The following is a 25,415-nucleotide window of genomic DNA, read 5'->3' as shown; positions in this document are numbered from 1 at the left end:
TTGTCAAGTAAGTGTTGTAGCAATCGGAATCTACGAGCAGTTTCTTGTCGTTTCAGTCTTGTGTGTGGATTCCAAGTAAGTCTCTTGTCAAGATCATTCATTTTAAAATTAAATTGGTACCGCTACAACCCATGAAGGATCAGAGTGGAGTACTTAGTAAGGAAGTACTGTTATTAGACCAACGGTTGTGGATCGAGGTGATTTGATCAGAATCACGCACAATTGCCAGATTTTTACCCAGTGAAGGGTAACTACTTTATGAGGCTGAGTGCAACCCGGAGTGCTCCCGAACCCACAGGGCTGACTCGCAACTACAGCGATACAAAAAATAATTATCCTCCACAGCCGAATTCGCTACCTTAGCTTTTTTTTACGAATTCTAGTTAGCATAGCTATTCTAATGGATTTTCCTATTCTTTTTATTGTATTAGCTCATTTCGAGTTGTTCATTAATAGAGAAGCAATAGGCAATGAACCAAAACCACCACTTAGCGCAACCACTATCGATAATGATAGCATTCGATTAGCCACCTGAATTGATTCGGAAATAAACATCTTTTGTTTAGCCGTGACCTCATTATGGTTTCGTTGCTTCTTTGTCGACAACAAACGGGTCAAGTGTAATCAACAAATTATTGGAATCCAGGTAACGTCAAATATTTTGATAACTCAAAAGTTTCAAGGCTAATAGCGATGGAAATTATTTCAGGCACAGATTTTCTACACCAGACCCTACCAAACGAATTGGATTGAAGTCCAAAATAATCAACAATTTTATCAATTATCATTTTTATTTTAAATAGAATCTAAACGAGTTAAAATGTGAGTTTTAGCATCTTTATTTTTTTTACTTTCGTTGTGTTGTGATCGTGAAAACTTTCGAATTCGAGTTTTCGACAGATATACACGTTTTGAAGTGCACAGAATCCAAGAACAGTCTTTTGTATTTGAACAGGCTAGTTCAAAGGTCTCACTTTAGATATTCAATTAATTTTTTTTTCCATTTTCTCAAAAACGCCTCTAAAATTTTTAATTATACTCGGTATATCAATGTACAATCGAGTTTTTTTTGGCGGGGGTCTTATCCTTACTGACATAGTTTGAAAAGCCTTGAATGCCGAATATTCAAAAAATCTTCCTCTAAAGTATCTTTTATTTTGTTTATTTAAAATTATGAATCATCTCTTATTGTTAACAATAATAAGAACGGATAACTATAAACTTGCAATGAATTTGATAGCTAACAAAAGAAGAAAAACGATTTTCACCCGACTGCCTACGATGGAAGTCGAGTCTGACTAAGCAATCGAAAATTTTCCAATCTAATTACAAAATATTAATATATGTCAGTTTCTTATCTTTTGTTAAACTGTTGGTAAGTTGTGTGATGCGCACATCGGATTTTTTTTAAATTGAAAGGAGCATAAAACAGGGTTATGCTTTTAATTTTTTTTTTTTATTTTTAATAATAGCATTTATTTATTGACAGGTAAAACAATCTGCCACAACCTTAGGTACTAAGTAATAAATTATTACATTCATACTAAGATTATAAAATAAATAAATAATATTAATAATAATAAAAATAAATAATAATAAAGTATGTATATAAACCTAGAGATAAATCAAATAAACATTATCAAACTATGTTAAACGCTTTTAATTTGCAAAAGTTTATCAATTACTCTGTTATCTTGAATTACATATTTATATTAAACACTAACGGTTTTTGTCTGTCCGTCTGTTGCACAATGGTGACGAAAAACGTTGTTCGATAATATTCAAATTTTGCAAAAATGTTTTTTGAAGGAGAGAAAAACGATTTATGTTTAGGGATTTTTTTTTATGGTTCGACATTTGATTTAGTATGCTGTCAGACTGTTAGCTCTGCGGTAACAACCAAACGGGTCGGGGGGGGGGAGGGTAAACTGAGGAATTTTTTTTTTTTTATTAATCGAAGTGGGAGTCGTTTCAATTTACCCGTGAAACATAAGGACCATGTTTCAAGGTTAGTAGCGATAGAAATTATTCCAGAAACAGATTTTCTCCACCAGACTCTACCAAGCGAATTGGATTGGGAAGACCAAAATAATCAACAATTTAATCAATTATAATTTTTATTTTAAATAGGATCTAAATGAGTTAAAATATATGTTTTGGTAATTTTTTTTTTCTTAACAAGTTAAATCACATATTAAAGTAACAATTAAAGCTTAAATAAAATACGATTTATGCTTCAGTATTCTATAGTATTCTTACAATTTTATTGAATTAGTAATTTCTTTCATTCAAGTTTAAGTGTTTTTAAAGCAATAAATATTACAAAATTACGATTGCACAGACGTTCGGTTAGTATTTGGGTATCAGTTCAAACAAATTGATGTTTGTATTCTCCTGTTTACACAGAGAATAAGGGATTCAGCACCTGAGCGAAGGGATTTATCAACATGAGTAGTGCAGGATCAAACAAACAATTTCTGGTTTTTCTACAATTTCGTTTTGGTTTAAGACATAGAACTCTCACTTGTTTTTTTGCCTCTTTATGTAATTTCTGAGTAGCAAAAAAAAAAAAAAAAGAAAACATACTCGTACATTTATTTTAATAAATTTAAGATATTTATACTGAGATTGTATATTTTAATCAACTAAATTGAAAATTGGTGTTAAATAAATAATTGATACTGTATTATTTGATCATGAACTTCTTATGAATAAATCATTTATCTTATGATTGAAGACTCTAAACTAGTTTTATTGAATAAATAATATTTATTTATCTGTTAATAAATGTAGGAAATTTTAGAACTATTTAAATACATTGAATTATTTAATGATTTTTTTTTTATGCTAGTAATGAAATTAATTGAAAATGCATTAATAATCGGTCAATTCATAAAAATAAATCTAAACTCTATATATTTTAGAGTCAAAAATCCTTAAATATTGTTCAAGTTTACTTTAAATAAAAAAATAAAAAAAGAGTAGTATTTTATATATAATTTCAAAATTATAAGACTCTAGTTACGAGGCAAATCCGTACTTTACAGCATGTCAGTGGTGAAATTAATTTTGAAATTTGTTGATACAACAGCACTATTTCTCCTCCACCTTTGAAGTAATCGAGTCAGATCATATCGACCATCTGAGTCGATAGCGATCGCCTGTATCTAATCCAGTTAATACAAATCGAAATCCTTTTCGTCACAATGACAGTTTCAAAAACAGTCGTAAAATTTCAATAACAAATCTCAACTATGATTAGAGACATTTAAAGAATTAGTTTTTATCATGATTGGAGAAAGGTTCCTTCCAATAGTTAAACATTAGTCAAAAATGAAGGAGTAAGACAAAAAAAAAACATACTCTCAAAGTCTGAGGATTACTGTTTCAAGATATATCCAAACCAAAAAACAAATACTATGTTTTATTATTTGTTATTTGTTAAGATTACATCTTTTTAAAACATTAAAAAATATTAAGTTTGAAGAACATTATGTTAAAATAACTTTATAGACGAATGATGCATTTAGTTGATTTTTGTCAAATTTTATTTTGACCAATTGATTGATCTATAAAGTTGTTGATTATTTCGATCCCCGAGATCTATATATAAATATTTCTCTAAAGCATCTTTAATTTTGATTATATGAAATATGATGAAATATTAGTAATGAAAAATGGTTAAATGTAAACTATAAAACGATTTGATAACTAAGAGGAAAAATATTTTGTCCTAGTTGAAAATACATTTCTGGAAATAAGAGTGGTAATATTAACGTATTATATGCCGTTGAAAAGCTAAATACTATAGTAATTGAAAGTTGGATGTTGCGCGCACCGCACCAGATTTTGTTTTTGTTTTAAAGGTACTAGGAGGATTAATAAAGATAAATGTTAGTGTAATTAACATAATAACGATTATTTTTATTGCATTATAAAATATAGAAGACCTTTGAGAAGACTAGGGCCTCTAGGAGTGGGGGAAGGAGAACATACCCCCACCTTCTTAGTGACCACTCTTATGTAGTTCACTTCTCTGTGGTTGGACACAAGGGTGGCCCTACCCTAGTTCGATAACTGATCTTTATTTATTTTTGGTAAGTAAGCGGACAGTATAATTTGTTATTGACTCTGCAGATATTCGAAAAAAAAAACTAATTTATTCTTATTTTCGTGCAATTTTTATGTTAGTTTTCTCTGATTTCCCAAATGTAACTCCCCTGTTTGTTTTTTAAAGATTATAAAAAAAATTCAATTTAGCAAAAATCATCTCTTACATAGATTAGTTTTGTATGTTTTTTTAAATTTATTTTACTTTCAAATGAAATCTCAGGTGATTTTTATTTAAAAAAAAAAAAAAAAAAAGGACAGAAAATACATAGTTAAAAATTTTAAAGAAAGTAATTAAAAACTTTGAAAAGATACTTTTTTTTTTTTAAATATTGATCGGAATTCATTGTATTAGGTTTATCACTTTCGAAATTAGGGAAGCTATTCATGGAGGAAATTTTAAAAAAGTATGTCTAAGGAAAAAATTTAGTTGTGTTCGGGCATAATCGATGGAACCCTTTGTCCCATTTTCTTGGATTATGCGAGTCGCTAAACTTTCTGTAATACAGGAGCCCTATGCATAAAATCAACATCTGCTACTGATTTTTTTAAATTAGTTTTTATAAAATTTATAACGGAAAGCATTTCTGGCGGTCTTAAAACTTACTAATTTGCTTATTAATTTAATTAGCCAACGAATTAGTTAATTTTAATTGTTTTGTTGATATGAGAAATTAAACAATTTAAATTTGCGTCGAATGAGTTCCATAAATTATTAATTCAGCCAAGTAAAATATGATAAACAGTAAACCAAAAAACTTTAATTTTGTCAAACATTGAGATATAGTACTATGGGTCCTAACCTAACTCAAAAACGCATTTCTGTCGGTTAATAAGCATCTGATTAGTTTCATAAAGTAATAAATTACGAAATTTTAGGTCTTTCTTCTGGTTGTTCACGTATAAATCGTAAACGGTGGATACTAGCAAAAAGGTTGCTGTAAAATGAATCCCATAACTTAATAATACGGTCAAGTGATATGGCCGTAAGGCACCTGCTAGTATGAAGTAGATTGTAGGAAGATAATCCGGGTGGCGGTCAATAAAGTTATCAAAATAGTAAAAGGAAACTATTTTGGTTGATGAACTATTGACTGCCGCCCGGACTATCTTCCTATAATTAAATTAATTATATTACTTCCTTTCAAGATTGATGCTTGTTCTTCTTTTAAAATTATATTACAAAAGGTCTCTCAGGAATTTTTTAATTTATTTTTTTAATTTATTGAAAAGGCACTGTACGTCTTTTCCTGTGAATTCTTTGAATCTCAATGCAGAATTAAATAAATTACAAAGAAAGCAGTTACAAGTATGCTTCATTTACTTTTTCTATTAAGTACGAATCGTGGCCATCATTATGTTTAATCCCCTAATAATCTCTTCCTTCAACTCTCTTCTTTTTATTAACCTTGAAGGATATTATAATCCTGTTCTTGGGGATATAAGTCTGTATTTGATTTCGGGTGAACATCTTGAATACAAAAGATATTAATTATACTGTTTTAGATAGGAAAATATTTGGCAAAACTGAAAAAAAATTCGTCTTTTTGATTTATGATTTATTGATTTTCTTTGATCTTTATTGATTTATGATGATTATTTTCTTTTAACGATATGCTTCTGCCCGAATTAATGTATATGGTGTATACATATGCGAATATGGCACTCATTCGAAAAATAATTAAATGCTCTTTAAAATGTTATACCTTTCTCTAGGATAACTGTTTATGAGTTATAAGCGACAATAAACAATGAAATAGACCTTATTAAATTAATTAGCTTATTAATTAAAGTTTTAGGACCTTCAAGGAATTATTAAATAGTTTTCTACTTTATGCATTGGGATGAAATAAGTTAATGTACTTATACTTAAAATATTTCCACCGTTTTCCAGTTTCAAGCGTTATTTTAATATTACTCTATTTAACTATCTTAAAGCTCTTTTCGTTTTAAGCAACTATTTCACAAGTGATATAGGACCGTCTCTCCCGGGGGGTGTTGGTGAGGCGGGTCCGGCCGGGAAGGATTGCCTTTTTTTGTGTTATAATATTAAAATACTCCACTATTTAGGCTATTTTCTGACTTACACTATGCTCTCCATAGATATGCATTTTTTATAATTAAATTAATTTTTGAGTATTAAGTATTTATTATTAACTATAGAGTTGTACTATAGGTTAAATATACGTATTTCCATCCAGTCGGTTCATTAAGCAGCTTGATATCAGTACAGTAAATCCGATAAGCTATTGCCCCATAACTCTATTTGATCTTTGCATTGCGATATCACCCACGTTTTGTTTTTTTCCTAATCCATTATGCAATTGCTACACTTATCGATTGAGGTTTAATTAACTACAGAGCTTTTAAAATATTCGTCATAAAATTTATTAATGATTTGGATTATATTTGTTTTTGTTTTTTTTTACAAAATATGTAATATCTAGATATATTGAGTCAGATACTGTTTTCTGACTTATTAATTGCTGATGATACAAGACAAAAGATTTCGAGTTTTTCCTAACAATTCTCATTGATTTCACAACATCACTTATAAATTTTACTACTACATCCCAATATATCAAATTTATACTTAAACAAGTAATTGGCATACAACGATATTTGATACCTTAAATTTAACTATTGAAAATAGATAATATATATAATTGATATTATTGCTTATTCATACATAAAAGTATTTTCTTATCAACATATAAATTTAAATTACGGCTCGTCTGATTCGGCCCAAATTTCGAAGAAAGTTAAGAGATTAGTGAAAGATAATACTAGACCATCAATTTAAATAAATTCTGTTCCCAACTCCCTTCTAACTCTGATACTGTTTGGTGAATTACTAATTGCTGATGAAACAATTTTTAAAATTTTTCAAGATCTTCAACTCTCACTGACTTTACATCACATATATTACATTGCACATAAACAAGAAACTAATATACCAAGATTTAGTCCAAAAGTGGACACGATATCTAACCTAGTTAATTGTATTGAAAATAAATAAATGAGAAGATGGTTGGAGGTGCGGTCAGTAAAGATTACAAATAAGTACAAACTTATTTATTAGTGCCGATGTTTCGGCCAGAATTTCAGGCTTTATCAGGGCTCAGAACAAACAACAAGATAACAACCATAATAAATAAAAGGAATTAAATAATGATTAGAAAATAATTAACAATATAGATACATAAATAGTACTAAAAGAAAATTTATATTCGAAGTATTACAAAAATATAAGGCCAATGTGAGAAAAAATAACACTAAAGAGGAAAGAACTCCAGATGTATAGATGTATGAAGTACAAGTACATAGAACTATTTCATACGTGCTAATATGTAACGCGCAACTATATTTTCTTTTTGAAAGGAATATGGTCCGGGTGCGGTAAAAAAAAAACTCAAATATTTGAAATATACTATTTTAATGAGCCAACGTTTCGCCCCACGTTGCAGGGCTTCTTCAGGGCTATTTTGACGGCAGTCAAAACTAAAAAAAAAAAAATAAATGACTTGATTTTTTTTGATTTTTTTTTTTATTTTTTGATTTTTTTTATATTTTCTTTTTGTTAACTACATTGCTATTTTCTAATCATCATTTAATTCCTTTTATTCATTATAGTTGTTATATAATTTTTTTCCTTAGACCTGATGAAGGCTTCAAATTCTGGTCGAAACTTCAGCACTAATAAATAAGTTTTTGTATTTGTGCTTTCTACTGACCGCGCCCCAACCATCCTCTCATTTATGTTCGTTCACGGTGAACTATTAACTCATTGTCATTAAAAATAAATAATATTTATAACAAATAAATTAAATGTATTCTTAAACCTTGAAATAACTAAATAACTACCTAATTAATTAATTAACTACAATGATTTTGTTTAAAATTATCATTGCTAAATTACCTAATTATTAAGATTATATTAATCAACATGTAGTGTATTTGTTTACGTTTTGTCATATAGTATTTGCTAACTTACTAATGGCTGATGACACAATTCTTAAAAGATTTCAACATCTTGTACGATTCACAGTGACTTTACAAAATCATATAAAAATTTTACCACTATATGACAATATATTAGGTGTCAGAAATACATATATTTAATAGAGTTATATAGGTTAATATATAAAACATAAAATAACGTTATATAGGTTATACTATTTTCCAGACAAATACAGCCCTTTTTTTTGCTTCTTAAATAATTTATTTTAATTGACGTTTTGAGCTTAAACCAGCTCATCTTTAATTTTTTTGTCTTTCTACATTATATATTTTTCCTATCCACTTAAATCCCCATTTCTTCCAGCATAAAAAAATATATAAAAGTTGTCCGTAGATGGACACGCAATATTACCAATAGTATATTGAAAATAGATATTATTTTTTTGTTTTTTTTCATAACAAGTTTAGAAATGAATTGGCACAACTTCGAAAACATCTCTGCGTCAAAAGGTTTTTCAAAATAAGACCCCCCCTCGAAGATCTCTTTTTGGCGCCATAGGCTACGCAATCCTGTATTATATTTCGATGAAATAAATATCTTGACGTTTTACTAACAAACAATTTGCATTTTGGGCTTTAATTTTTTAAAAAATTATTTGATAATAACAAGATAGTAAGCCTGTTGTGTGATTAAACAGAAGGAATTAATTGCGTTAAGTGATCTCCACAAGCCCTGTCAATAAAGTGCTTAGTTTTGAACGTTGTTCGATATTTTCTTCTTTCTTAATTCGACTTATTTTTTATAATAATTGATTTAGTGCTACATTTGCTCGAAACTGTTGATTACATTTTCTCTTGCCAATTTGGTATAGTAATTTATTTACATTTACATATTGATAACATAATTATTTTTAAAAAATCATTCATTTTACTCTTTTCGTTTTTAACTGTGTCTGGTATATAAAGCCTTATTACTATGTTGTTTTAATGCTCGTTTACATGGTGAGATTTTCTTGTAAAAGCAAGACAATGCGCCTATGTGGAACTGTCCTGTCCACCGGGCGATAGTCAATCTAACCTAAATCTGTGGTCATTCGGTCAGAAAAAATACATTAGAGTTACCATTACTGTTGATAAGGTTAAAAACTTGGAATAGAATCCATTTCAAATTCAGAAATAATTAAAACACAAAATATATGTACAATGTTTTCTCGTCTAATCGCAATTAAAGTTGACAAGGTGCGACAGTTCACTGTTAATATGGCATTTAGCCACACAGGGAGCTTCACTCCCATTATATTTAACGCCAACTGTCACGCTAGAACTAGTTGGATAGTAAATTACACTGTCATGACTGGTAAGACATAGTTTACACTAGAGAAGTGGCTACTGCAGTGGATGCAAACTGTCAGTACAAAACAGGCTTTTATGCCTTTTTTTGAGCTTTCTCTCGTTACAAAAATTGTACCGATATAGGTGTGAGCAATTTTTTCTTACCAACTCTTTTGAGAAGATAACAGATTTATAAGATGAAAAATAAAATAAATTCAAATGTGAAGATGTTTATCATTCAGTAAATTAATTTATGTCTAAATGGACCCTAGTGCACCCTCTCCACCACTTTTGCTCTATACATTAAGGTCTTAATTTTAAAGAGTTACCTAGGATTTAGTTCCATCTTACACTAAGACCCAGTATTTCGCGACCCAGGGGACAAGTAAATACTGAAAACAAACCTTATAGGTACAGATGCAGTCAGCACTTGCAGATATATATAGCGCAACCCTATAATCCTCAGCTCAGATGAGTATTACCCGTCGGTAGATAATGTTATAAATTAGTTCATTATTACTATCAGGTAGTTAAATCCAGTGCACTAATTAGTTCAGTGTTTATGACTTGTTAATTTTATTTTATTAATAGACCAAGCAGCGATCACTATTTCCATTTTTTCAAGCAATAAAAAAATCTGTTACAAGTTTTTTATCTTAAGTTTTATTACTATGTTACTAAGTTTGTTAGTTGTTAGTATTCATAATAGCATTGTTTTAAAAAATTAAATTTTATTGAAATTAAATTTCAAATAATCCACTAACGCCTGTTGAACAGATTCGATACTTAGGACTCCATCTTGACAAGAGACTTACTTGGAATCCACACACAAGACTGAAACGACAAGAAACTGCTCGTAGATTCCGATTGCTACAACACTTACTTGACAAACGCTCTAAACTTCCCATTCACTACAAAAAAATAGTATACACTACGATAATCAGACCAATTTGGACATATGGAATTGAGCTCGGGGCTCCACCAAACCATCAAACTCCTCCCGCATCCAATCCTTACAATCCAAAATCCTACGTAAAATCCTTGATGCTCCTTATTACGTTACAAATAAACTCATTCACAAAGACCTCAACATCCCATTCGTTACAGAATTGGCCCAAAACAAATATGCGTCTTTTCATTCCAAACTCCTTAACCATCCAAACCCATTAATTCTTAATCTTTCATCCTTAACAATCCCTGATAATCCTACGAGGCGTCTGAAAAGAAGATGGCCACGGGACCTTCAAATTTAAATTAATGTTTGAAGTACCACCGATGGGTGGTTCCTTCCCAAGATTTTCAAGTGTATATGAAACATACAACATATTTACTTATTGTATTATTTTGTACAGTTGTAAATTACATTAAATATATTTTTTAAAAAAATACATTAAATTTCCTGATATACACAGGATATAATGAAATGTTTCCGTAAGCCTTCGTATTCTCCGGTTTGAAAAATGACACAGAACAACTTATCCTCCTACTTATAGTTATATCGGTCAATGGTAAAGCTTGCAATAAATCCTCTACTTTTTTCCCTTGCGGCATCCATTTTCGTCCGGTATTTTCCTTGTACAGTACTACCTTCATTATTTCTGAGGAGACTTCTTGAATGCCCTTCTGTCGGATTAGACTCTACTCAAGGTCATCTTCAACCAAGTAAGGACTCCGGACACTTTAAGCCAAGGGCTCTTCAGGTTGGGTTATTTACGTTCTGAACAACTCATGGTTATCAACAGAAATAAACTCATTATTTTATTAAAAATTTGAAAAGTAGCAAGCAAAAAAAAAAAATTTACAAGAAGTCGATTGCAGGAGTTTGGGGTAATAAAGATCATGGGGCCCTGGGCCTGAGTCCATTGCGCCTATATGGTACTGACTCTACTTATTGTTTCAGTTTTGATTACTTTAAATGGAGTATGAAACTCGTTAAATTTTCTGTGATCTAAATTAATTCCAGAATCTGTTTTATCGAGTTCTAGTGAGAAACAAGGGCTTGTAATGGGCAGTAACTCGTTATTTAAAAATTGTTTTTTATTTCGTGAAGAATGTTGATTGTGATTTTCACACTTGTTTTAAAATAAATCATCAAGATTGATCAGTGATTACATAAAAACTTGAAACGTAATGATACATTGAAAAAGTTGAAAGTTTTGCTGCAAAAAAAAAAAAAGGTAACTCGTACTTTTCGGAAACACTGTAAAAAAGTCAGAAATATAATTTACAGATGGTGCAACAGCTTTTCGCCTTAAAATAGATGTTTCATATACTATACACTTCTTATCTATGGATCTTATCTTGTTTTAATTGGCTGTCAATTTTTTTGGGATTTCTATAATCCAACATACCTCAACATCCTCTTCATTGATCAATTCATTTAATATTTACGTGGCAAACTCATTTTTCAAGCTTTCCTTCACCGATCACCTATTCACCTGCTGTACCTAGGAGAAAGAGTCATTGCAAAACAATAACTACCATTAAAATATTTTATTTATTTTGTGGAAGCCAACGGGTATAGGTGATAATTTCATCATTAGAGAAAACGTAGTTTGAAGTTGAAACATTTTAGTAATTTCCTATAACCTTCAAGTTTGACTAAGACTTATATTATAATTCTACTGCATTGGTTCCCAACCTGTGATCCTGTGGTTCTGAATATTTTAACTAAATATTCAGAAAAAAAAAAAGTTAAATTCAGAGTCAGATGAATTTATTTAAATAGCGTATTCAATTTATTTTTTTGTAAAGCTATATTTTATACCATTAAGCAATAAAATATGGTCATATAAGTCTTTCTCTGCAAATAATCCAGTTGCATTCACGGAGGATATTTTGCTGATAAAAAGATTGTTTTACACTTCAGTGATAACGTATCGGTTTAATCCAAACAACGTAACCCAGGGGGTGTGACAATTAAGTGATTGAGTACGCTGATATTCCTATTGTTTACTTTGAAACTGACGTATTGATTTCCAAGATTCGCCATATGGCGAAATTGCTGTCTAGTTTCCCGCAATAAAAGCACATCGGTCTACTTTACAACTATATTATCTTTATATATAAGAAGATAGTCAGGGTTGCGGTCAAAAGAGAAACAAAAAAGTTTACAACTATTTATTTTACGACGTTTCGCCCCACTTTGCAGGGCTTCATCAGGGCTAAGAAGATACAAAATGATACAATGATAAGAATAAAAATACAAAGATAAGATACAATGATAATAATAAAAATAAGTAACAAAGGCAAGAGTAATTTTTTTTAATAAAAATACGTAAAATATACAGTTAAAAAAAAAAGTACAGGGGATGTACATAAAACAAAAACAATACGGGGAAGGAAACAAAATTTTTTTTTAACTGTATATTTTACGTATTTTTATAAAAAAAATGTACTCTTGCCTTTGTTACTTATTTTAATATTATCATTGTATCTTATCTTTGTATTTTTATTCTTATCATTGTATCTTATCTTTGTATTTTTATTCTTATCATTGTATCTTATCTTTGTATTTTTATTCTTATCATTATATCTTTTTAGCCCTGATGAAGCCCTGCAAAGTGGGGCGAAACGTCGGAAAATAAATAGTTGTAAATTTTTGTTTCTCTTTTGACCGCAACCCTGACTATCTTCTTATATATCAATTTTTACGGTCAACTATATATACATATATATTATCTTTACTGTTGGTGTATTTCTGGTTGCTCTTTTGGCTTCAACAGCTGATCTGCAGTGTTTTAAAACCCACCAATTGGCCGAATCATTAAGTTATGGAACTCATTCGAAGCGATCTTAATGTTCTTTAATTTTTTTGTATAATAACGTTTTCGCTAGGATCCATCTTTTAGGATTTATAGATGAAAAACCTAAACTTTCATTATCCGCTACTTTATCAAACTCATTATCTGCTTAATAAGCATTTTAGGACCGATAGAAATGCGTATCCGGGTCAACTGTGGATTCATATAGTACTTTATCATAGTTTTTCGCAAAATCGGAAAACAAAATAATTGATTTTTTTAAACTACTTAACTGAATTATTAAGTTATGGTCCCCACTCTAAGCAGAATCTAATACTCTTTAATGTGTTATAGCTGTACCCTCTAGGCGTCCCTTTAGGCTAAAACGATAGAAGTAAGAATGAAAATATATTGTATGGTTGTAATACGTATTCCTAGGTCATTGACAACTTTCGACTCCATTCATATTAACGATCAAGATTGAATCAGAAGAAAGATGAGATCGACGGAGAAAGTTAACGAGCTACAAATAGATTGGCCAGAATGACAAATGCATTCGTTCTGCGATCGTCTTCTCAAGTATGAATCAAATAATATAAGTGAGACGTTGTTAAAATTTTATTATCAGAAACGAACATGAACAAAAACAAAAGGAATGATTTTTGGAGGGAGGACGCACTTATGTGTCTCTGCTGCTGAAGCGATCTCTCTGTTGGGCACATTCTTATTGGGTTGCTTTGGAGTCACACCGATTATCTTCATGTGTACAGGAAATGATCAGAGAAGACCCCACAACAGTAATAAATGTGTGAAATGTAAATTGTAATTGTTAATATGTAATGGTAATTAATTGTAATGTTCTCACTCTGTAATTTCAACTGTATTTACATTTCAAGTGTATGAACATGCGAATTGTAATCTAATTTGTAAATCCAGTGTAAATGGCACGAGTGGTCCAAACACTTAAATAAATTTTTAAAAAATAGAGGCTATAAGGGAAAAAAATAAAATAATAAGAATCTACATTTATTAAATTAAATCAAAAATTTGTATCCTTTTTTTTCTCAACACTTTATTTTTCACAAGTCCAACGTTTCGGCCATTTTAGCCATCTTCAAGGACATCTTCAATTATAATTTCTTCCTCACATTAATTTAAAAGTTACTTTTGCAGGCTATTCTGCCCAGGTCATTTCCTTTATTATAAGTTAAAAACCTATTTTTTTTTTTTAAATTTAAAATCATTAATATTTAATTATTCTTATATAAGATTATCCACAACAATTTCACTACCATATAACAAACCCTATTATATTATGGTTTGTTATATGGTAGTGAAATTGTTGTGGATAATCTTATATAAGAATAATTAAATATTAATGATTTTAAATTTAAAAAAAAAAATAGGCTTTTAACTTATAATAAAGGAAATGACCTGGGCAGAATAGTCTGCAAAAGTAACTTTTAAATTAATGTTAGGAAGAAATTATAATTGAAGATGGATAAATGGCCGAAACGTTGAACTAGTAAAAAATAAAAAGTGTTGAGACAAAAAAGGATACAAATTTTTGATTTAATTTTATAAATAATTACCTTGTCTCAAGAAATTTAAATAATATAATTAAATAATCTACATGTTTTAAGAATGTTTTTTTTTTATTCAGAAAAAAATCGGCATGTTGCAAAAAACAGAAAGGCTTAGTACGATGTCACATTCGGACTCCGTTTCATCAACAATGAACAATCATTGCAGTGAGCAACCTTCAGAAAAACATCGATTCTTATGGAAAATCGAAAGCGTGAAATAAAAGAACAATGTTCTATTTTTCTCATCAACGACATATTCTTTGTATGGACATCTTTTATCTGGAGGATGATTAGATGTCGATCTGTCAGTTGTTCGAAGAATACATTGCCAAACCATTATGCACTTATTGCGCAGTGCAAGTTATTGTATTTTAGCCTTCATTTCTTACTAAACAATTATTTTTATTTTATATTTTTTTATGCTGACGAACAATGAACCAAATAGAGACCTCAGAAGGAAATTTAAAACAAAATTTTGAAGATTTACTATTTGAATGGAATTTTTTCTTTTGTCCAAACTAGACTAACTAGTGTCTATTATTATTGATAACAATCCTAACAAAGCATTATTTACCAATTTACAGTTATAAATTATTATTTTATTTAATTACGGATGACTATACTTGCAATCAGACAATATAGGGTTACTTACGAATACAAAAAAGGATAAAAGAATTCCTGGCAACCTTAGCAGAGCTGAGAGAGTGGCTTGTTTTCGACTAGTAACAGGGCATGATCTGCTTCAAAAACACCTCCATCGAATTGGCATCGTAGATTCCCCGAAATGTCTTCTATGCAACATAAGAGACATGGATGGGACCAATTAAGAAGAAGAGTAAAATTGTATTGGACTGCGAGAGGGAAAATGGCATAATAGCCCACTTCCTGTGGGGAAAAAAAAACGAATACAATTTTATTTTATTTGAAGTTTACAAAAAATTGAGTAATTACTGCAAGACAAATTTAAACAGAATCACATTCATAAGAAAAAATATATTTAAATAAACAAAAATAAAAGAAAACGTGAAGTAAAGTCACGAACAACATTACCTAGTGATATGGAATAGGACAGACTGGCTTTGTTTACACTAACGATTCAATAAAACGAATCAGTACGAAAACACTGGATCCTTGAAGTTTTTCTCATCTCTGTATTTGTTTATCAGAGAGTGTATGTTCTCTGCTAAATGGGAGCCACTAGAAGTAGTAATTAACAAAAAACCAAAATTAATTTATTGTGCTCGAAAGTATAATTTATTACTGTTAAATCAATTTTAAAAGAGGTATATCTACTGTGCACAATTATATGTCTCCTGGTTCTTATGTTTCTATTTTGCATACATAACTGATTTTTATTTAAACAATCGTCTCCGGAAACAAATATATCGTTACTTTCTTTTACGGTAAGTCCGGTAAGCTCCAAAAAAATCATCCCATATTCATGTAGTATTATATCCTAAAATTGTAACAATTAAGTTATTCTTATCAATAATCTATATGTTATATACATTTACATTTATAATTTTTGTAATCATATTTTCCTCATATTTGTCATTTTTATCAATTTCCATTTTGAAATCTTGTCATCAATACACATATAGTCTGAAAAAAATGTATAACTATATTATTTGAATTAATGTCTTTCACTAGTGGTGCATTCATTTATATTTGTAGCATAAACCAATGTTCTGTATTAGACATTACCTCTTTGGACATATCGATATGCCCAATAAGCTATTTTTGACCTTTTTATTGATATGTCTCATTTTAATCCATTTTGCAATTTGATTTAAAAATTATGATTTTTTATGATTGGACGATTTTATTTCTAAATATTTTCCCTTATTTTTTTAATACTTATATGACCAGCATATTGATTATATCGGCATAATGTGTATTTAAACGTTTTGTGTCTGTTTTATAGTTTACTGAGTTGTTAATATTTTTAGTAAATGAATTGCTTCAAGAAACCTTCTGCTTTTAGTGCTTTGTGTCATGTCGCTATTGTGCTATTGTGGGGTTTTGAAGTTAAATTTACGGTTTAATAATAATCATCAATGCTAATGGGGTGAAATTTATATTTTTTATGTTATTACAGTTTGTGATGAGTTGTTTGAACCTGGTTTCCAGTTTTTTTTGGATGTCTCTCCCATATATATTTATGTCTCTCCTATATATATTTTTTTACAATTTTCACAATCAAGCCTATATATTGCATTTAACTTTTCCATTTTATCTATTTGTCTTTCATGATAAAAAAAAAAACATTGTGACGTCAGTCTCACAAGAGTTACACTGAATTTAAGCTACGTTAAAAATAAATGCAACAGCCCCTTGCAATGTATTTTGCAGTACCACAGTGTAATGTAAGCCTTGCATACTCAACAGTCCGGGGCGCTTATATTCCCGATAAACTTCTTGAAATTATAAGATCTAACGACCATCACCATAATGAGTGTTTCTTTCTTGGTATCATTCCAGTTAGATAAAATATCTTTGTTTAAACAAAAAAAAAAAATACTATTTTTTTCAAGTTCCCGATAAAGAAGTCAAATGACTTTATTTATGTGAAAACCAATAGCGATATTCTGTTGATAATGAATAGCCTATTTAGAGGAATATATACCACGAGAAAATGTTTTTTAACTGCAAAATGGTTTTCAGTATTGTTCTAATATTGAAAATATAAAGGATCGTTTTTACTGTAATTTTAATATAACAATCAAATAGAAAAAAAAATCTTGGAATGTCTATAGCAATTTATAAAGTTTTAATTTTTAATTAAACTGAGAAAACGTTTGGTGATGTTTTAAATATTAGATTTTATGAATATTATTATTTTATTAAAACTGATATTTTTTTTTTTCAAATTCCATCAATTGCAATGCTAGTAATATCTTTTGTTATTCCTAATACAAAGTAATACCTTTCCGTCGTAGTTTAAGGGTAACACTTGATGGCCGAAAAAGTAAAAGATTACTTAGCTTCAAGCCAAATTTGGTTTCAATTGAGGGATTAAACTGATATGTTATCACTAAAGTGCACGCACTAAACATAAAAATTAATTTTCATTTTAAAAAAGTCTCAATCATTTTTTTTTTTTTCAAGGTCTGTAATCCATATCTCCAGCTGTAATTGTAATTGTTTTTAGAAAAAGTTCTAGGCCGGTTTTTCTTTTCTTTAGGGCACGAGTGGAAATTCCTACTTGCTTTTTCAAAATTTCTCTTTTTCTGTCTGCAATAAGGTTAGTAGATAATGCGATATTTTTCATGAAGATATTTTTTAATTTTTTCTTCTACCCATAGTAAGTATTCTCAATTTTGTATCCTTTCCGTTCTAAAGTGCTTAGTAAAATTATGGGGCGATGGTGCCGTCTCAACCCTACACCAAATATATATAAATAACATTTAAAAACATCCTACAAGTATGAGGCAGGTCAGTATAACTTTCTCACAATTTCTATTTGACAAGCCATTTTCGAAATATAGACGAGCCGATAAACATATGTTCACGCATGCGTAACCAAAAGCAATGGAGAGAATTTAATAAACGATAAAGGATCAATTAGGCACCAACCCTCAATCCTGAAAGTTCTACAAAAATAAGCATATATTTTTGTTTTCACTACATGGATACAAAGCTTAATATTTTGATTTAATTATTATTTTATTTTATTTATTTATTTTAATTAGTTTGATTATGTTAATTTTATTAATCCTTCTGTTTGTATATATTTTAAGGGAGATTTTATTTATTTTTATGTGCTTTTTTTTCATTTATTTATTTATTTTATTTTATTCTAGTATGAATGTGATCATTCATCACTATTACCTATACAGGCACAACTGTGAGGCAGGTTGTAATATCTATCAATAAATAAAAGTTTATTTAAAATTAAAAACAAAATATTTTTATTCGGCTCTACAAAAACACTTTTAAGCAAATCTCTGACAAAAAACTGAAAATTGGATCAACGGCTTCATCGATTATGCAACAAATGTGACTACTGACATATAGATAAGCAACTAAATTTGCTCCTTAATGTCTAAACGTGCCTCTACACGGTTGCCAAACAATAGCAAATTCGCGCATGCGCTAGCGTTTGGATTGGCTGGTACTAGTTGGCCTGAATTTGCGTTGGGTATCGGTTGTAGGTCACAAATCTGCATTCACACGTTTGTTTTCAGTTTGTATTGCTTTAGAACTGCCAACAGATGAATATTTGTGCTCTCCGTTTTTTAGTTAATTAAAGAATTTCCTCCAACCTTTGGAGTTAATAATTAACTCTTATTTATGAGTGTATATTTGAAAATTCTATTGATTCGGTGTAAATACATTGTTTCAAACCTTCCTTATCAACTTTAGCAGTCTATTTTTAATAAGACATTATATGACTAGGTAATTAAATTAAAAAGTTTCTGATTACAATTCTAGAACGGAGGTTGTAGAACTATTTTTATGAATTTTTGTCATCTACGACCTACATTGCTGTTATTTACGTTTCCTTTTCATTTCGCTTATCTTTATTTTGTTATTTTTTTATAGTAAAAAAAATAGGTTAAAACAAATGTAATAGCTGAAATAAATCAAAAGAAAAAACAAGCATATGGCTACCTACTTTGTTTACCAAGCATTTGTACAAGTCTTGAATTTGTGGCAAGTGGCAAACGTGTAGATCCAACAAAAACGTAAAATATGAGTGAAAAATTAAGAAAACCTTCGGTACTGGAGAAAGAAAAATTATATAAAAACTAACATATTTTCTTGAGTTGCCTTACCTACTTTACCCATTTAATTATCATTATAAGTGTATCGATATTCAACGAAAAATGCAATAACTTATTTATAATCGATTAAAAAAAACCCAACGTTTTATTGTAATCAATATATCAACAAAAATAACGATTTATCAATAAAAAGTATCGATATATCTGTTATAATGATTGAAATGATACATTAAAAAAAAAATGATCAGTGGAATAAACACTTTTCCTGAAAACAATGTTCAAATATTTTCATAAATCGATTCATTAATTGATTAATCATGTTATAAGATTTATTGCAATAGATATATCGATACCTTAAGCAATGTATCACAATCGATACATCATACACTCTCCTATCGCATCAGTTGACATATTTTCAAAGAGGTTATCAGTGGCATCGTTTTGTTTACATTATATATTTTCCCCTGGATAACTTTAAATTGTAACATCTCTTCGGTTATAATGCCAACATGCTCTTCTTTTGGAGTGAGTTTTAGTTACTGTTGCTTTTCATTCACAATGGAATTGTAAAATGAAGAAATTTTCAAAACAATTAGTTTATTAGATTTGGATAAATGGTATTCCAACAATGAATACAATATTTATTTCAATGTTTCTATATGAGATATTTGTATTAATAAAATAGAATTTTATATTCGTATATACTCCTATTTGATTGTAAGATTATTTCATTCAACATTATTTTGGTTGATATTTACCTATAATAAAGTTCTGTTTGTATGTGTATATTGATGACTTACTTCAGAGTAGAGCTAAGTACATTTCCACTAATTTTAGATAAAATATTATTAAAAGTTATATCTTTTTGCAGAAATAAAAGTTTTCAATTATATTTTTTACTGAACAGATTTAGACTTTATACCTAAATCTGGACAGTCGAAAAATTAATTGAAAAGTTTTATTTTTTCTAGAAGAGAGAACCTTTAATTGTGCTTTCCCTTAAGTTAGTTGAAATGTACTTAGCACTACTATGAATTAAGGCACTGATATTAAAATTGGTGTAGAGATGTTTTTTTGAAACCATTTCTTTGTTGATTTTCTGTTGACACAATTATTTTTTTTTAAAATTAATTAAATTAAAAATTATTATTTTTAAAAAACGCAACCCTGACCATCTTCTTATATATAATTATTTTTTTAAGTTTACACTCATGAACGTAAGCAATAAATAGAAAAAAAAAATAGTTTCATATTCAAAGCATTTTACTCTCTTACAACTAGGAAAATGCCATTCTAATTAGGAACCAATATAACATATATTTCATTATTTCATCTGTAACAGTGGTTCCCAAGTATTGGTCCACAGACCATAGGTGGGCCATGGAATGGTTCGGCAACATATATTTTTGTTTTATTATTGTTAAAACTATTATAGTAATTACCTGTCTTGATGTTAGAGCGCTAGGCTAAAAGCTTGTGTGGGGTAAATGTACGCAAAAGTGACTAAAAATCCTCTATTAAGCTACTTAATTCTCAAATATATTCCATGGGGACCCCCTTTTTGGTGAAAAGAGTGGATATGCGCTGCATTTGGTTCAATTATTCTATTTCTGGTTTAGCGTTTTGCAGTAATCTATGAATTGGAAACTACTGATCTATAAGATATTTTTGCTAACAAAAACAGATTTTTTAAAAGAATTATGCTCTGATTTGACTGTAGATTTGTTTCTTTCTACTTTCTCCTTTTTTTTTATATATATATAGGTACCCTTAACAAGTTATATGTATGCTTATATAGACAATGAAATTGATTTTTAAAGCCAATCCTCGGGTAATTTATCTGATTCATTATTTGACATTAATTAATTGAAAGAATGAATCAAGAAGAATCTTTGATTAGATGTGGCAAGGCACTTATTCTAATGCTAATTATTTTTTATTTTCTGATCTGAATTTTTTATTTTTCAGAACGAAGAAGAGCCCCTCTTAGGCAACATGAGGCAGGTTATTGGGATAAGTTCCCAAACATTAGTTGATGAAAAGAAATCAAACCGACTCCCTCAATATGTTGCTGCTCTTATTGGTAATAATATTTATATAATCTATAATATCTTTTTTAACAGCTTACCTAGCATGTATTACAGGCCCACCAGACCTCTTCGCCCCTTTCACCTATCGAAAATAATTCAACATTTTATAATTATGTGCCTAAAAAAATAATATTTATGAAATAGAATTATTAAGATTAAGAGAAAAGATCTAAAAAAAAATAACAATAATTATTAAAGAGAAGATGGATGGACAGTCTAAAACAATGGAAAAAAGAAAATTACTTAATAAGTTAAATATTATATTTAACATTTGCCATTTATAAACGAAAATAAACTAGAAATATGGTTTCTAGTTACAATAAATATTTCACTGCATGTTAGCATTTTGTAATCTGTCATCCGTTTAAATTGAGTGGGGGCTAATTCAATTTATTGGATAAAGCAATGTTTAACCATTCACCAGCCAGTTGAATTATTTCTTAGATTTCAAATACTATTACAAAATATGTTTTTCAAATTGAAATATTTTATTTTTCAGCAACTATTGGTGGCCTTGTAATGGGTACCGTATTAGCATGGACTTCACCTACCTCACAAACATTAGCCAGCCAAAAAGATATTGCTATATCGGATCTAGAGAACTCACTTATTGGAGGTATCACAAATGTTGGAGCTATGATTGGGGCAGCTGGAGGTGGGCTTTACTGCAACTTCATTGGTCGTAAACGTGGGCTTATAGCTATTGCCGTCCCTTCTATAATCGGTTGGTGTTTAATCATGTGGGGAGATAGTGTAAGTAAACTTTATGTTTATAATATTTTTTTTGAGTAATCTTTTTTATATTATGTATTAATTTTAATAGGCTATTTTTACTTTTAGGTTGCTCTTATTATAGCAGGAAGAGTTATTCTGGGTATTGTGATGGGAATATTTACTGTTTTATGTCCATTATTTACGACAGAAATTGGAGAGAATTCAATTAGAGGCACACTTGGAACTTATTTCCAGCTTCAAGTTACCTTGGGAATTTTCTTTGATTATGTTGTGGGAAGCATTGTAAGTTTTATCTTATATATTATATTTATGCCAATAATGTTTTGTTTTTCTTTCACTTATCTATTCACAAAATATACATGAGTGGAAGATCATCAAACTTTTCAATGGAAATAAACATTTAAAGGTTCTTTGAGTCCAAATAACCATGTCTTGCAAAATGATGTTTGTGTGTTTCTGTTCATATATAAACAGCCTATCTCAGAGACTTATACATTTATACGAAACTGAAATTGCATATTTAAGGTGGGTCTGGAATGTGACAGTTACTTTTTTGATAGAGTTGACTAAACAGAGGTGCCACTTTATATCTTTGATTTTACATTTTTACAATTTCCTTGAAAATGGTTGTAAGAAGTTTTGTTTAAACTCATTACATCAATGTACAATTAAATGGTCTTTAATACCATAAAAGTCTTATCGTTATTGGAATAATCTGAGAAGGCTTCTTTGTCGAATTTTCAGAATAGCTTCTCCTAAAGTAACTTTAAATTTGTTTATATCAAATAATTAACCGTCTTTCATTGTTAGTATTAATAAAGAAATGAATAAATATAAACTATGAAAGAATTTGATAATTAACTAAAGGATTGAAAGATTTTATGAGATTAAAAACAAATATTTCTTTTGTTTCATGGATGTTAGTTATCTCTTGGTTTGGAACAATATTGTGTTTAATTACTTGGAAAAATTATGAAATATAATATTAATTTATTCCTTTGAATTTCAGCAAAAAATTTGGAACCACATTCTAATAACAGCCAATATGAACATCCCAACAATAATAAATAATCCCTACAAAATATGTCCACCCTATAAAATAATAACTGTTAAAATGTTATTCAATTTCATTTCTTACATAAATTTTTCTGTAGCAGGATCAAAATGGTGATAATTTTTTTTTAAAATGGTTATAAAGTTATCCAAACCACTTGTAAGTTTCATATCTATAATTTCGCCCTTATTAAAAAGTGTTTGTAATGATCCTGTGGTTGTGTCTAAAAGACAATATAGTGGTCTAAACGACGATAAACACATTGCATATATGCACAAGCTCATTATTATATAATAATAATAATTTATTTGTTTATGGGGCAACCCCCGTATAAATAGAGTTAGCCTATGAAATACATGAAATAGATAATAATTGTTGTAATTTTATAAAAATGATGAGTTAAAGATCGTTTATATAAACTAATAACAAACAATATACCCAAGCTGGGCTATCTACATTCGTTAGAATATAATAGAAAAACAAAGACGTCACTTCATATTTAATAATATTAACAAACAAAAAAACAAAACAAAACAAAAACTATACCTCCTATTGGAACGATAGGTGTCCAGCTCTAAGCAAAGGGTTTTGGGTTACATATATAAAAAACAGTTTAAGGTCCAATACTGAGGGTACAGACAGAAATTCCTACTACTGATTTCGGCTAATATCGCTTAGCTTCGGCATGTAAAGATTTCGGTTCTCATGATATGCGGGGCAATTTGTCAAAAAATGTAAATAATCCTCCAGGGCCATTCCATCACAAGCTGGACAAAGCTTCTGTGGGTCCAAAGTATAATTGTGTGGACCGACATTTAGAGTAATTGCATATTTACCGGAAAGTCGTAATTGGGCAATTATTCTCAAGTGAGTTATAGGACAACTGATTTTTAGGTAGCTTTGAGGAGCATCCATTTTAATGAAGACCCTACCATACCACGGGCTATAGGTCGATTCTCGTAATAACAAGAGGTCTTTTTATCCTTGGCAAATTCCCTGTATCTATCCAAGATCTCCCCCATTCTAATTTTGATACTTACCTACAAAGCTTACATACTTACATTCCGAAGCTTTCCAATATTTTTCTTATCTGCATTACCCAATTATATTGCAGACTCAACAGTTGTTATTGTCTTGCTGCTGTAACTTTAAATAACATTGTTTCACGAAACGAGTACAACTCATGTAAAGTATTTTTATTAGCCAGGACAGAGTTTGCTTTAAAACATGATCCCACCGGGATGGATGCCACTTCTAGTCTTACCATAAAGTGTGGTGTGTTTCGTTGCAAACATAGTAGTCGCTTGTAGTACCTAGCTTGTATATTTTCCAATTCCTCTGTGTGCTTCACTGCCCAAATAGGTGCAGCTTAGGGAATACAACTCAACATACTTGATTCGTAAAGTTTCTGCCTGGCATCCCATGAGATTATTTTAGCCTTCGCACAAGTACTTAGCATCACGCCCCGATGCTTGAGCTACTTTTAGATACTATATGCTTCATGGCACGGTTAAAAAGTCCTGATGAACTATACTCTATAGCAAGGTGTTTTTATTCAGGTACTTCTTCAATAATATTCCCCTTGAAATATTCCCTTTTGCTTCTTTTAGGCCTACCCCTATAAATTTTTAACAATTTTGTTTTTTCTATATTAAGAGTCAAGGAGTTTGATTTGCAGTATATATTTAAAATATTTAGTTTCGATTGGATATCAGTCATAGAGTCCCCAATCAAGACCCAATCATCCCCGTAAATGAGGGTCATAATTTCTTTGTATGTCGATATCCTCATTCCGTGTGCCCCATTTCTTTGAAAAACGTGTCTATATCCTCGATAAATAATGAATATAATAAGGGGCTAAATATATCTCCCTGGAGAACACCTACAGTAATTTCTATTGGGTCCCTCAAATGATTGCTGCATTTTACCTGCATGGTTGCATTATTATATAAATGTGTAAGCATTCTAAGGAATTTGGCACTTATTCCCATTGAGAAAAGTTTGGAATGTGAGATCGAAGCGAATGCTCTTTGAAAATTTACAAATATGTAGTAAGCGTTATGTGCACGTTTCAATAA

At 29.7% G+C, this 25,415-nt stretch overlaps 1 protein-coding gene across 5 annotated transcripts in view; it reads left to right on the top strand.

Annotated features, from left to right (window-relative positions):
* LOC106689194 (facilitated trehalose transporter Tret1) overlaps positions 1 to 25,415 on the top strand; it is a 127,940-nt gene that overhangs the window by 97,026 nt on the left and 5,499 nt on the right. For 4 of the 5 annotated variants that reach the window (XM_067051233.1, XM_067051234.1, XM_014434081.2 and 1 more), the window contains 3 exons: positions 21,427 to 21,541; positions 22,048 to 22,301; positions 22,389 to 22,565. In XM_067051233.1, coding sequence (XP_066907334.1) covers positions 21,454 to 21,541; positions 22,048 to 22,301; positions 22,389 to 22,565 — 519 coding nt within the window. In that variant the 5' untranslated portion in view covers positions 21,427 to 21,453. Of the gene's footprint in view, positions 1 to 19,860; positions 19,984 to 21,426; positions 21,542 to 22,047; positions 22,302 to 22,388; positions 22,566 to 25,415 lie in introns of those variants that run through there. The other variant, XM_014434072.3, reaches the window with a different exon arrangement.

This window comes from Halyomorpha halys, unplaced genomic scaffold (genome assembly GCF_000696795.3).
Source record: "Halyomorpha halys isolate HHAL.00 unplaced genomic scaffold, Hhal_1.1 Scaffold45.1, whole genome shotgun sequence".
Taxonomy (NCBI): Eukaryota; Metazoa; Arthropoda; class Insecta; order Hemiptera; family Pentatomidae; genus Halyomorpha; species Halyomorpha halys.
The sequence above is the reverse complement of the archived record's forward strand: the minus strand, read 5'-3'. Positions and strand labels throughout refer to the sequence as shown.